The sequence below is a fragment of the Protomyctophum parallelum genome (genome assembly GCF_964188405.1).
Source record: "Protomyctophum parallelum genome assembly, chromosome: 15".
Taxonomy (NCBI): Eukaryota; Metazoa; Chordata; class Actinopteri; order Myctophiformes; family Myctophidae; genus Protomyctophum; species Protomyctophum parallelum.
This window is the reverse complement of record NC_139710.1, coordinates 8,026,080-8,041,662: the sequence shown is the minus strand read 5'-3', so window position 1 is coordinate 8,041,662 and position 15,583 is coordinate 8,026,080. Positions and strand designations below refer to the sequence as shown.

The window sequence follows — 15,583 nt, the reverse complement described above, 5'->3', positions numbered from 1 at the left end:
GCACAAGCATAACCTTGCACACCCAATAAAAATGTACTGCATCAATAACACTGTCGCACCATCTGTTCTATATGCACTAGCCCATGCATTTTATCGCTGCTTAATGGTATTTTCCATGGCCAAAACCGTTCATTTTACAAGCACAGAAACATCAGTTGCATTCACTGGTTTAAAGGGTTGTTAGGAGAGTTTATATATATATATATATATATATATCGTGAGACAAACGGACATACATACACATACCGGTACATATATATGTACGGCCGGGCAAACGCAAGAGCAGCACCTCCAGACAGACTCTTGAACAGCTTCTACTTGTCAACAATTAGACTGCTGAACAAGAACTAGGACTGGTGACGCCGCACAGACTGAACTGAACTGGTCTCCTTTATATATACACATAGGCTACATCACTATTATCTAATATTTTTTTATATGCATACATATTGCACGATGTAGATTAGTCATGTACTATGCACTTTCTTCTTTTAACTGCAATGATGAGCCTGCGCAAACAAGAATTTCACCCATGTTAATTGTGATGTGATGTGACAATGAAGTTTGATTCTGATTACAGTAAACAATGTTTTAAAATGAAATTATTGATATTTTTGCAGTTGTTTTAAGATTTTGACAATTTGGTGGGCAACAGAGGAACAGGGGCATACACACGTTGGTGATACACAGCTACAGTATCTGCAGTGGAAGTCAAAAACAAACTGTCAGGAGAGATTGGCCTTTTTTTTTTTTTACCTTTTGTCTGGTGACAGATAAACAAGCGTCACTCCATCCTTGTCCTCACCCCCACCAGACTATTAGATTTTTTCTCTATTCCAGAGAAGCGGTGCAGGAGATGGCAATCAGAGCAGGGGCCTACCATCAGATAGCCGGCAGCAACACAACCCCTGGAGGTCCCCCACCATCTCACTAATAAGACGGGGCCCCCAACACCACTGGCCCTGCTGAAGAGGCTAGTAAGGCCCCTGGAGCAGAGCAGCAGAGAGAGAGAGAGCCCTGTGGGTTGGACTCTGCTGATATCACCATCAGACAGCCAGACGTGAGGAACTTGACAATGTGAAGTCTTCCTGTCCTCGTTACAAGCTACTTCCCTTTGGCTTCTCTTAATTTCCCCCTCTGTCCTGCCTTCCCCTGTGCTCTTGCTCTCTCCCCCATCTCTCTCTCCCCTGTGCTCTCGCTCTCTCACCCCCATCTCTCTCCTCTGTGCTCTTGCTCTCTCCCCCCCCATCTCTCTCTCCCCTGTGCTCTTGCTCTCTCCCCCCATCTCTCTCTCCTCTGTGCTCTTGCTCTCCCCCCCATCTCTCTCTCCTCTGTGCTCTTGCTCTCTCCCCCCCATCTCTCTCTCCCTGTGCTCTTGCTCTCTCCCCCCCATCTCTCTCTCCTGCTCTTGCTCCTCCTCCATCTCCACTCTCTCCCTGTGCTCTTGCTCTCTCCCCCCCATCTCTCTCTCCCCTGTGCTCTTGCTCTCTCCCCCCCATCTCTCTCTCCTCTGTGCTCTTGCTCCTCCCCCCATCTCTCTCTCCCCTGTGCTCTTGCTCTCTCCCCCCATCTCTCTCTCCTCTGTGCTCTTGCTCTCTCCCCCCATCTCTCTCTCCTCTGTGCTCTTGCTCTCTCCCCCCCATCTCTCTCTCCCTGTGCTCTTGCTCTCCCCCCATCTCTCTCTCCTCTGTGCTCTTGCTCTCTCCCCCCATCTCTCTCTCCTCTGTGCTCTTGCTCTCTCCCCCCATCTCTCTCTCCCCTGTGCTCTAGCTCTCTCCCCCATCTCTCTCTCCCTGTGCTCTAGCTCTCTCCCCCCCATCTCTCTCTCCCCTGTGCTCTAGCTCCTCCCCCCATCTCTCTCTCCCCTGTGCTCTAGCTCTCTCCCCCCATCTCTCTCTCCCCTGTGCTCTAGCTCTCTCCCCCCCATCTCTCTCTCCCCTGTGCTCTTGCTCTCTCCCCCCATCTCTCCTCCCAGATGAAGAGAAGTCCTTGCTCCCTACCGACTCAACACTGACAGCCAGAGCCAAAGGGCACCACAAAGCTTTTTTCAGGAGGTCTTGTTTGTTTTTCATCCATCTTTGAGTCCGCGGCCTCCAGGGAATAGAACTGTGACATGTTCCATTAAAACAAAAACAAGACTAGTGTTTGGCTGGACCGTGTATGAAATGCTGGAGGGCTTTTAATTTGAAACGACGGACGCAGGAAGTGGCAACATTCGGCCTCTCAGTCTGGGCGGCGGGCCGGCGGCCAATCGAATTGTTGAATGTGACAAGGGTTGCAACCACCTAGCATATTTCCTCTATGGAAACACTATGATGCCCACCACCACCACCGGCTTGGTTTCCGCAGAGGAAACGAAGCAGAGTCTCCATGGTAGGCAGGTACTTTACCCCTGCACCTCCCACATGCCCCGTTAACACACTTTTAAACTAGCCATTGCACATAGTGTGAAATTAATACAGATTGAGCAACTGCATGGCCCTGCATATTTCACATCAAAAATGTAATCAGAAACTGTTTTTGTTGGACAGTATACAGTAGGTGAAATATAATTGTTTGTTAAGAGCCGTTTGCAGCCAAGCCATTTATTATTTTATCCAGCCAGGAGAGATGCCTAGTCTGCTGTGTGAGGCCAACTAGGGATAAGCTAAATTCCATAGCCTGGAGGGATGATTGCTCCAAGATTGGCTATTTCATTGTTAAGGCCAACCGGTGCCACCAATGCTGTATTCATCACTCAATCAGTTAGACAGTCTATGACAGGTTCTGTAGTACAGCATGTCCATGTGTGTGTCTGTTCTGACACATGTTTTATACTTCTTTTTAGTTATGCCCCCCACGCCCTCTCCGAGGCAGATCAACAGAGTGTCAAACCATTTATAGTCATCACGACGATTGGTTTTCATGATTGCGTCCAAGCTGCGGTGAAGAGCGCCATATGTCACTCTTCAGATAAAAGCAGAGCCACTTGATGGAGAACGTTCCCTCTTATGAGCTCCTTAAAAACACGAGGATGTCAAGGACGACCGCGGCTCTCATTTGCTGCTCTCTATCGCCCAGAGACCATGGCATATCATCAGCAGCAGCAACAGACGCATGATGTATGGTTCCACAAGACACACACGGTGTGGAAGGCACCAGATGCTGTCAGGAGGTAAAAATAGTTTCCTTCTGACACTTTGTGAGATGGTGTGTGTGTGTGTGTGTGTGTGTGCGTGCGTGTGTGTGTGTGTGTGTGTGTGTGTGTGTGTGTGTGTGTGTATACGAAATGACTGAGCTGACAACTGGGCTCGCTGAATATTCCTCCCGGACACATTTATTGTATATCTTGAGGGAGAAATCTATATGTTGTACTTCCACTAATGAAAGCGCGCGCGCACACACACGCGCACACACACACACACACACACACACACACACACACACACACACACACACACACACACACACACACACACACACACACACACACACACACACACACACATACACACACACACACACACACACACACACACACACACACACACACACACACACACACACACACACACACACACACACACACACACACACACACACACACACACACACACACACACGACCTCCAACTAAATGTATTATCCTCGTTGTCTTAATGTACAACCTCCAGAAACATAATATGCCACATTATAACGGCTATGGATTTTCATGGAAGATGTGAATGACACATGTGAGCGACACGTAAATGATGTGTATACAGTAACTTGCCCTATGACTGTGTCGTTGCACCTGGCTCTGAGGTCCAGAGGTCAACATACTACAGCAGTGGTCGTCAACCGTTTCTGGATCAGGGCCCACTTGGAAAATATTGAAAGCATTCACGGCGGCCAACCCATCTGACAACTTCACTCATTAACCCATTCTGACTTGAGATCAGATTCATACGAGGTTTCCGCCGGACACACACCGGTCTGATGAACCCATTCTGACCTGAGATCAGATTCTAAAAATGTCAGTCGTTCTTCGATTTTTCAAAAAATAGCAGACCTACAAGCTCGTATCGCGCCACTCGGTGGCGCGATATGAGCTTGTAGATCTGCTATTTTTCAATAGCTAAAGCATAACATGATGCCAACACCAAAATGGGTGCCCGGTCAGAATGGGTTAACATGGCAGCCGCAATACCCTCTGGGCCCACCAGTGGTCCCCTGCCCACCGGTTGATATTCACTCTGCTAACTACAGTACACGTCATTACTTCTCTGTGGCAACGATGCTGCATGCTGACACAATGTTAGGGGTTTTAACAATTCAACTGACTGTGATTGATTCATGAATAGTGTTGTGGTAAGTTACCACAACTTATATATGTGAATGGAAATGATCATTGTCACCACTGGTAACAATGATCATTTCCATTCGTATAAGTTGCACAGCTCCTTACATGTGACGCCCATAATGCCTTTGAGCATTATCATCTGACACAGTGGTTCCCAAGCTTTTTTAGCTCAAGACCCCAAAAAGACTATTTTGCCCAGGAACCAAACTATAGTGAAAATAGCAGACCTACAACATAGGCTATTTTCTTTGCTTTCTAATGTATGAGATTTCTTTGAATTTTCTTTGATTTCTTCATGAATTTACTGGGGGAAAAGAAAACATTGAATTCAGTTTTTTCAATTCAATGAAAAGTTTGAAAATGTTTTTAACCCATTCTGACCGGGCACCCATTTTGGTGTTGGCATCATGTTATGCTTTAGCTATTGAAAAATAGCAGATCTACAAGCTCATATCGCGCCACCGAGTGGCGCGATACGAGCTTGTAGGTCTGCTATTTTTGAAAAAATCGAAGAACGACTGACATTTTTTAGAATCTGATCTCAGGTCAGAATGGGTTCATCAGACCAGTGTGTGTCCGGCGGAAACCTCGTATGAATCTGATCTCAGGTCAGAATGGGATAATAATGACTGAAAACAAAATGTCGGGAACGAAACAAAAAAGGGACCCACAAATGTGTCCTGACCCAGTGTTTGGGAACCAGTGATCTATCTAACGAGTAGGTAAAATGGCCCTGGCCTATATGTTTGGTATCCATGGAAGAAGATGCAAGTCTCTGACAGCAAGGCAGCGGATCGATGCCAGTAAAATAAGATGAGGGCTCTTTCTCCGTCAAGGTACCACAGTAGGACACCTTCCCGCAATTTAATCTAGTCAGTCAGCCCAGAAGTAATGTCCCTTAATATCACGACTTCTCCATTACTCTATTTAACATAATTAAAATGTCGAGCGCCGGGGCCATAAAGTGGGTCGTTGGGAAGATTGTAATTCTGCCGTAAAAGCCATGAAGCATGAAAATGTCACTTACCGAGTAGCCGCGGCCTGACAGCGAGTGAGTCGAGCTCTGTGGGGAGGAGGAGAGAGACAGAGAGAGGGAGAGAGAGAGGTGGGGGGGGGGGGAGAAAGAGCGAGAGAGACAGAGAGGGATGACCTTTAAGAGGGGCATTTCACTCGCTGACACAGACATGATAAAGCTAGCACTTTAATATCAATATTCACTTTAACCTTTTACCCACCTCCTACAAACGTCATTCTCATCCATTCTGCGCCCTCATCCAGAGCTTGCGTATGTGAGAGTAATTCTGTCCAAAAAAAAAAACATGGGCATGACTTGTGTCATGACTCACTCGAATGCAGGTCTATCTTTCTGTAGTTATGCCTTTTATCAAACAGGAAGGAGATATATCTCTGATGACGACAGACACATTAAAGGGATATTTCACTTTAAAAAAAGCTTTGGTCATTTCATCGTCTACTCAGACTTATGTGAACACCACGGACAGTTTTCAAAGTTGCTTGATTCAGTATTTAGATATTTGATATTCATTTAGCTGCCCCAAACCCATTGTAACGTGAGGGGGGGACGTGGTTTTTCATTTACGGCGAAAGAATGCCACAAAGAAAATCAGAAAACCGCAGCAGTCTGCACTATAGTAGGAACCTTCACTGTACCACGTGCCGTTTACATTTCAAGTATTCTATTAATCAATGTAATTACCATGCTATAGTCAGGAACCAATACAGTCCTCAGAGACAATGTTATACATAAATAAAGCTGATCTGATGTCCACAACCCTGTCATCTTATACGAACAAAACTCTGGAGCACAGCTCCAACGATGTACTTTAATGCAGGACTGTAATGCTGCCCGGTGCTCAGGCCAGAGAAATAAAACACCTTTTTTCTCCTTTTTATTGTGCCAAACTGGTCGTGCAGCTCAGGCCAGGCCAGGGCCCCCGTCAGAATACCAATCTACAAATCTCTCTCTCACTCTCACTCCACCACTTCCACTTTCCATTCGTTTTTTTTTATTCGGCCGTTTCGATTGGCAATTTCTTCCTGCGGTCCTCTTGGGGGGGGGGGGGGGGGGTGTAGGGAGGGTCCTGCCAGACCAATTTTGACCGTAGGTTCCTACCTTCACTGCAGACCCCTCCTCACTTCTCTCTTCCTCCCTCTCTCTCATTCTGATTTTAGCTAGGGGTGCAACAATGATCCATTATGAAACATTGATCATTTAATCAAATAAATGATAATTAATCGTCATCGATATGTCATGTCATTGTCATTATATGCATATATTTTTTTTCTTCAAAAGCTCTCCTCGATTATTCGATTAGTTGGAAAAGTAATCAATAGAACAACTACGAAAATAACCGATAATTGGCAGCCCTACTTTCAGCCGATCCTCCTCCATCTGATCTCAGTAAGTAAGCCTTGCAGAGCATATACAGTAGGGCAGGTGCCTAACTGCCTATGTCTGTTTCTGTAGCGCGAGGCAGCTTGATGTACAAGTACACCCCCTGGACATGACGCTAGTATGTCGCAGGGACTTACCCCCCAATCCAACCCTTGATGCTGAGCGCCAGCAGGGAGGCACTGGGTCCCATTTCCCCAGAGTCTTTCTTTGGTATGACCCGCCGGGGATCGAACCCCGACCTCCAGTCTCAGGGCGGACACTCTAACCACAAGGCCACTGAGCTGGTCTGATCCTCAGGAGTCGGGCCATATCAATACCTCTGATCCTGGCCATATAGCTCTGGCATATACTGTAGCTCCTTGTATTGGACTGCGATCAGGAAGCGTAAAAATGTGGCCTGCCGTGCAGGAATCACAAGGACTTCACCTGCTGTATTCAATCACCTTGCTCCTCTTTGCCACAGAGGAGAGGGAGGGAGGTGCAGGCCATGGGGGAGAGGAGAGGGAGGGAGGTGCAGGCCATGGGGGAGAGGAGAGGGAGGGAGGTGCAGGCGGGGGAGAGGAGAGGAGGGAGGTGCAGGCCATGGGGGAGAGGAGAGGGAGGGAGGTGCAGGCCGGGGGAGAGGAGAGGGAGGGAGGTGCAGGCCGGGGGAGAGGAGAGGGAGGGAGGTGCAGGCCATGGGGGAGAGGAGAGGGAGGGAGGTGCAGGCCATGGGGGAGAGGAGAGGGAGGGAGGTGCAGGCCATGGGGAGAGGAGAGGGAGGGAGGTGCAGGCCATGGGGAGAGGAGAGGGAGGGAGGTGCAGGCCATGGGGAGAGGAGAGGGAGGGAGGTGCAGGCCGGGGGAGAGGAGAGGGAGGGAGGTGCAGGCCGGGGGAGAGGAGAGGGAGGGAGGTGCAGGCCATGGGGGAGAGGAGAGGGAGGGAGGTGCAGGCCATGGGGGAGAGGAGAGGGAGGGAGGTGCAGGCCGGGGGAGAGGAGAGGGAGGGAGGTGCAGGCCGGGGGAGAGGAGAGGGAGGGAGGTGCAGGCCGGGGGAGAGGAGAGGGAGGGAGGTGCAGGCCGGGGAGAGGAGAGGGAGGGAGGTGCAGGCCGTGGGGAGGAGAGGGAGGGAGGAGGTTAAGGAAAGATGATGAGGAGACGGGGGATGAAGATCAAGAGGCAAGATGTGGGCCCAGGCCGTAGCGTAACGGTCTGGGCACCGGACTGGTAATCCAGTCGCAGTGTGCCGCGGGTTCGACTCCGGACCCGACACGGCCTTTACTGCATGTCATCCCCCCATCTCTCTCCCGTTTCCTGTCAGCCTACTGTCTGTCCCTTCAAAAAAAAAATCAATAAAAGGCATAAGCCGCAAAAAAAAACCTAAAAAAAAAAAAAAAGAGGCAAGATGTGAGGCGTTCAGTTAACACAAAATGGGTAGTGTCAGTGTGTTTTATGCACATGCGCAATCACTTGCACACAGGTTTACCCTCCCCCTTTTGGAGGGAGGGTGTGTGTGTGTGTGTGTGTGTGTGTGTGCGCGCGGGTGTGTGCTTGCGTGCACAAATCCATGGTAGCCAAGGCCATTTGGAATTAGCCTTACTAGGCAGCAGTTCATTCAACTCAGAGCTGTGGGAGCCGAAAGAGAGGCTTATTTAAATGATAATGAGGAACAATCCATTGGATTTGGTGATGGGCAGTGGGAGAGGCAGTGCTGGGTAGGAGGGAGGGTGGGTGGGTGGGTGGGAGAGAGAGAAATCCATTAAAAACGCCAGTGGTTCGTAAGCCACAGGGCCAGTGTACAGCTAAACACTCTCTCTTAAAAGCCATTATACATGGCTCTCAATGGATTTCTGCTGCGCTTAGGACTTCAAAAGGATTTAAGAAGCCGCCCGAGAGAGGGGGGGGGGGAGGGGTTGGCAGGGGGGCGGGGGTCGAGGGTATGTGCACTGTTTGTGTTGTTAGTAGCCTATGGTCAGGTGGCGTTGGAGGGGTGGGCAGGGCAAAGGGGTGGGCTGGGGGGGAATTTGGAGGCTGGGTGGCGGGAGGTGAGAGATGGCGCTGGGATGCTGAGTTAAGTAAACAGTGCTCTGTGGAGGTGGAACGTCACTAAGTCTGCCCACTAATCCTCTTCCTGTTTAAAGAAAATAAGAACACAGCCAGGGGGGGGGGGGGGGGGGGGAGCATTCTTCCTTCTAGTAATTTTATCCACTACTTTCTACTTAAGTAAGTAGAAAGTAGTGAAAGTAAACTGTGTGGTAAAATAAAGCTGATTCTCCTGATTCTATAGTCTAGCTACTGGTGTTCCACAATCGTACGCGAAGAAGGCGAGGAAGCGCCAGGAGAGCTATAGCTTAGGGATAGGGACGTTCAGGTGTGGTCTTCCCAGTAGTGCCCATCACCCCAGACGCTAGGGGCTTGAAATTTTCGCAGTGCATCCGGCTTGGCTGGGCGTTCCAACAATCACAATTCAAATAAAATAAAATAAAATAAAACGTTATTTATATGGCACGTTTAAAAAAGGACGACTGTTGACCAAACTGCTTCAAGAAAACAAAATAAAAACACTAACAAAGACAAGTGCACTCACACACCTGACAAAATAAAAAATAAGAAATATAAGATTCAAATTAATCAACTCACAACGTCGATACGTTAGCACAAGTTAGCAGTGACAAGGACTACAATCTATGGAGAATTAGGAAGGGGCATAACAACTAAATTGGAGTGTAAAGAATAACTCTAAAAGACTCGAAAATATTTTTAACAGATAATAAATAAAAAGAGCATGTTAGCTCAGTGCATTTAAAGATAAATAGCAGCCAGTGAAAGTGCCTTCTAGATTTAAGTGTTAACTACAGTATTTGTGCATTTTAGAAGTGAAGAATTGGGTCTGAAACCGGATTGGAATGGAGATAGAATGTGAGAGTCATTGACATACTTAGAGAGTTGGTTAAAGATTAACTTTTCAAATACCTTTTACCGTATTGTTGATCCCCAGCTTTATGCAGGGGGGGTTACACTGACACATTTCCAGATTGACGGAATTTCGCATGTGGATCGAGAAACTACTCGGTGCGCCCACTGTTTGTTGACCTGAGATCAGATTCATACGAGGTTTCCACTGGACACACACTGGTCTGATTGACCCATTCTGACCTGAGATCAGATTCTAAAAAATGTCAGTCGTTCTTCGATTTTTCAAAAAATAGCAGACCTACAAGCTCGTATCGCGCCACTCGGTGGCGCGATATGAGCTTGTAGATCTGCTATTTTTCAATAGCTAAAGCATAACATGATGCCGACACCAAAATGGGTGCCCGTTCAGAATGGGTTAATTCCTCTGTTTCTTCTCTCTCTGTCTTTCTCTCTCACTGACCGACATTTGGTGCACAACTGTTTCTACCTTCCGTCCAGGTGGTGTTGTAGGGGAATCCATTTTACACGGAGGCCTCCATCACTCGAGTCATTAGTTAAGAGCATTTAAAGTGCACATACTGGATGTCTGATGCTGGGCAATAGAGCATGTTTAAGGAAAATTAGCACTCTCTCTCTCTCTCTCTCTCAAAGCGCTGGTAGAGATTACACAGAGCTGGGGGACAAGAAGGGAGAGGAGGCAGAGAGGGAAGGAGAGAAACAGAGTTAGAGACTGAGGGGAAGATACAGTGTAAGAGAAAGGGAGTGTGACAACAGAGAGAGAGACACATGGAGAGAAAGAAAGAGAGAATGGAGGGATGGATATACTGTATTATAGAGAAACAGCAAAAGAGGAAGAGGGAAAAGATAGACAGACATATTGATAGATGCAGCATTAGATAGATTGAAGATATACAGTATATGAGGTAGAGTAGGTGTGTAGATAGGTGTGTGTGTGTGTGTGTGTGTGTGTGTGTGTGTGCGCGTGTCATTTGCTTGGCAGCAGATTAGAGAGACATGCCACATCTGACACCGTCTGCCGTTCCAGCGTGCCATTTTCAGCACCCTCCATCTCCACCCCAAACCCCCACTCTATCTCTCTCCCTCCTTGCTTGCCGTATACTGACAGGCCTGTCAAATCACAATCTCCCTTTTTTTATCTCACAAGCCCGCCTCTTCCTTCCTGAATTTTCATTACAAAAACAGCCTTTTTACGCAAGTTCATGAGAAGAGTGCAGGGAATGACAGGGATGGTTGGGGGGGGGGGGGGGGGGGGGGGGGGGGTGAGCGAAGGACAAAGAGCAAGACACAGGACAGAGAGGGTAAGGCGGTAGAGAATAAGGGGAAGAAATGGAAGCTTAAAGAGAAACAAATGAGGATGGGTGGCCTTTTTTTCCTCCATCAATTCTGGATTTTTTTCTCAGCATTGAATGGATTAAAACAATGCAGTTTAGCGAGTTCATTAAAATCACTCTTCACTTCATCATTCTTCCCCCTCTCATAATGCTTCTGCCAAGAAGCAAAAGCCACCCCCCCCCCCCCCCCCCAACAACCCCTCCCACCCTCCTCTCCGTCTCTGCCAGCTGAATGAACTGTCTGATTTAATTTACCTTGGTTTGGGAGGCCCTGACTTGACAGGCGTTCGTTAGGAAAGCATATTTCCACATTCATTTTAAAATGAACCGCTTGGGATTTTCTTTGCATAAATTCTCATTACTCATCCCCTGTAACTAAATTGCATTATTTCATCCAGTAACCGTGCTCGAACACCAACCCCATTGGTCTCCATTTCTGCACTGGCCTCCTACCAACCGAGATAGGGAGCCCAAATACGCTGATAATGTGGAACAGTGATCTTTAAAAATTCTCCGGTCAAAATTATGTGTCGATCAATGCAACAGTAGGCCTATACATACAATACTGGCTGAGAGATGTGGACAAAATGTCATGCATTTTCAATCTAAAATAGAGTTGAGTTTATGGAGCACATGACTTTATAGAGCACATAATTTGACACACTTTCCAGAATCCAGCCACCATGCTGTCTTTTAACTTATTTGCCTTCAAAGTTAATGACAGTTAATAGATTTTCTCGGTCGTGTCATCTGTGGTATTCCATGTAGGTAGCGTTAAATGGCTCAGTGAAAATTATGACCATATGCAATAGTAGCACGTCCAAAATCCTCACGGAGGGACACTGCTGGGAACGCATAGGTTTCAATTGACTAAGCTTCACTTATATAGACTTGGAAAAGTGTCACAACCAAAATACCTAATGAATCACAGACTGGGGCAGAGAATCAATTACACTGAAGACTCGTAATGTATTTCAGCTGGTCCCTTTAACTCTGGTCTGTTCTGGAGGAGGGTTGGCGAGGTCAGCCCGGCACCTGGTGGAACCGCTGTTAGGTCATGTCTGTATTTAAACGGCTGCCACGGGGCCAACGATGTGACGCAGCATGAGTGGCCTAATCACTTCCTGTCTGTGTGTTGTGTGCTGCCAGGCATGCAGAGGGCTGGCTGCTCGACCTTTTCCCCAACACGCCAGGGGGATTTACGAGCTGAGAGCTGGGAACAGCAGGGGGATGCTTACTGCTACGTCGGCTGCCCTCTCTTCCGAGCCCCCGTGAACCCTCACCCAACATGCACACCACTACTCCCCCACTCTCTGGAACCTCTGGACCCACGGAGGTCCCTCTGCCCTGGCCTATGAAAGCAGATAGCCTGAGTCTCTGTAGGAGGTCTGTGTAGCCCTGAGAAGGGGTCTGGGTCTCACCTCACTGAGCTGCTCTTTGGAGTTGCTCCTGTTGGGTCGGCCCAGCTCCTGCACCGCCTCTTCCTCGCTCACCTTGAGCGGCCGCACGGTCAGCGCTTTGATCTGTGGGAAAAGCAGAAGAGCGTAATCTTCAGACAGAGTCAACATTGAAACAACAACTGTACTGTACTGTGCTCAACATCCAGACCCCCAGGAACGCAGAAGCTCCTTTGTTTGCAATCTCCAACTATGTCAGTCTATAGAGCGTCGCAGTCCCGCCCCCTTTCATGACGACGCCAGGCCCAGGAAATAGTTTCCAATGCATTTTTCCCATAGACATTTCAAAACGTATTTATTTAAAGACCTTATAAGTGTAAACAAAGCCAACTCTTGTCGTGACAAATCATGACAACAAACACAATATTTTGGACCAAACAAATTACAAAGACCAAATTACAAAGAAGAAAAACAAACAAAAATTTGTTGTAACCTGCCGTTTTCTTCTTCTTTCTAATTATTTGTTCAGCCCGAATTTGTTTGTTTGTTGTCATGATTTGTCACAACAAGAGTTGGCTTTGTCCGCGGCGTAAACGTCTTTAAATAAATACTTTCTGAAAAGTCTATGAGGAAAATGAACGGGGATTTCTTTTCCGGGTCTCTCGAGGGGGCGGGACTGCGATGCTCTATTGTAACGTTAGCACAAGAGAAATGGCAGCTAATGAAGACATGGTTTTTCAGAATGTGGCTCCTCCACCTGGGGACAAAAACGAGCGCACCTTCTTCACCTTCTTGGAAGTACTACACCCCCATACATTGACATAACAACGCGTCATCAGAGCGGAGGGAGGGGCGTCAGCTGCGACTCCGCGGCTCCGCCCACCCCCCAGGGTAAGATTTGTGATTTGTGATTTGCTCTCGTTCACTGCAATGCAATTTGCGGCATTTTCAAAACAATATTGCGCAGAGTAGCGATTATCAAACGTATTTGCAATGCCATACGTTGAAAGATCTGTTGCCCGCGGACAAGGCACGTTACCTCCGCAAGTTAGATATTATCGGCATGGATGTTTGTCCGTATGTGATTAAGGATTGGAAAAAGTTGCATTGGCAGCCATAGAAAATTCTGCCCAGGGTAAAAAACCGGATGTGATGTTTTTGGGCGTTCCTGTCTTGTTAAAAAACCGGCTGTGACGTTTTTGGGCGTTCCTGTCTTGTTTCGTGTCAATGTATACCGTCCGGGGAATGAAAAAGTGTTACGATACCGTAACCCGGGAATACTTAGCTTAGTAGTTATTTAAACATGTCATGTCATGTCAAGCCATACACACAAACGGAAAAGAAGGCACAGAATTATATTATTATTATTCAATCCGGTTACATAGATTGCCGTTTCATTTACCACACAGCTTAACATAGTGCTAACAACACATAGTGCCTGTACAGTGTACGTCCTGTGATCCTGATAAGCTATGAATGGTGTAAACCATCTGAATATTGTGCTATATTGGTCTAACTTGACATCCAGTTAGACCATGCATGGCTGATCAAGCCACATATCATTTGATGTACATACTTGCAAAGTCCAAAGCAGTCTTCCAAATGTAAGTGCACACCACAAATAAGGTAACACGGACATACACTACAGTCACTACAGTGTACCTTTCACATCTCCTTATGTGGATTGATGAACTGAATTACGTCAGTGTCTGCTTTGTGTTATTAATTCATATTTATTTGTGCGATGTGTCACAATTCTGACTCTTATTTTGTAAGGATTACAAAGAGAGTAGGGATTGATTTTATGTCAGGGTCTGCTTTGTGGAATACATTCTGCTTTATTTGTGTGATTCTGACTCTTATTTTGTGTCTCAGTATCAGCATGTGTTTTGGCTACGTGCAAAGCAGCAGCCCAATAATTCAAAACCATGCAATCCCTCACACACAAAACGGAAACAATGTAATGAAACTGGTGCTGGTAGAGAGAAAAGAAGCAGTCTTGTGACTGGAAGGTCCACAGTAAAATTCCCTCACCTGAAAGAGGAATACTTAACATTGTTCACCTCTTGTAATTGTCAAACATTGGAGCGGTTTGTGGCCAACAGTAGAGTAACAGTAGTAAGTGGTTACTGACTTGTGACTGAATAGTCACAGGTTTGATCACAACTAAAAGGTTTCCAACACAAACAGTCAATGTTGTCCTTGAGCAAATCTATGCAGCCAACACAATACCTGCTTCTCTGCTTAAATGTTTTAGCTAAATGTCGATTCAGACACACTTGACCTGTCTCTACTTCTACAGTTGCTCTGGAGATGAGTTTAGTCAAATTCTATAATATTTTATAGCATGGCAAGCCGGCCAGCAGTGTGTTTGGCACAGAGCTGAACCTCCAACTAGCCAGATGGGAGGCTGGGAGGTGAACTAGCTTGGTGAGGAAGCATGTGCACACACACATGCTTCCTCACACACACACACACACACAGACACGGACGCATGCACACACGCACATACACACACATGGGAAACAGAGGTGTCGGCTGCAGGGAGTGATAATCCATTTGACTACCACAGCTCACGCTCAGTGGCTTGCCTGGTTGGTGAATGTGCACACCTGTGTGTGTGTGTGTGTGTGTGCGTGCGTGCGTGCGTGCGTGCGTGCGTGCGTGTGTGTGTGTGTGTGTGTGTGCGTGTGTGTGTGAGCGCACGCATGTGGTGGCCCCACAGTCTCCTGATCTCCACTGTAATTTAAGCAGATCACTGCTACAATTAACCTTTCCCGGTAAATATCAATTATAGCCCCCGGGCTAGGGCTGGAATTAAAAGGGTCATCAGCCAATCTGACAGATCCTGTACGTTACCACCTGGCCTGGGAGAGAGAGAGGGAGGGAGGGAGGGAGGGAAGGGGAAAGGGAGAGCGAGAGAGAGGAAGGGAGCAGAGGAAGAAAGGGGGACAGAGGAGAAAGGGAGTGAAATAAAGAGGCAGAGAGCAAGAGAGCGCGAGCATGTTTGTCTACCCTCGTGTCTACTATAGCACATAAGCCAAGTAGACACAAGTCCCTTTTAATTACCCTGCTGCTGCCAGGATCAACCCCCTGATTGGCCAAGGGGACTTAACGATGCTCTCAGGTCAGCGGTGACAGCCAGGGAGGGGTGTGTGTGTGTGTGCGTGTGTGCGTGTGCGTGGAAGGAAGTCACGGTATTGA

General features: G+C 47.4%; 1 protein-coding gene across 1 annotated transcript in view; it reads right to left on the bottom strand.

Moving 5' to 3' along the window:
* fbrsl1 (fibrosin-like 1) overlaps window positions 1–15,583 on the bottom strand; it is a 257,829-nt gene that overhangs the window by 74,799 nt on the left and 167,447 nt on the right. Inside the window, exons 3-4 of the mRNA XM_083784806.1 lie at window positions 12,404–12,505; window positions 5,348–5,383 (exon numbers count right to left, since the gene is read on the bottom strand). Of these exons, the coding sequence (XP_083640932.1) occupies window positions 5,348–5,383; window positions 12,404–12,505 (138 nt within the window). The remainder of the gene's footprint in view (window positions 1–5,347; window positions 5,384–12,403; window positions 12,506–15,583) is intronic.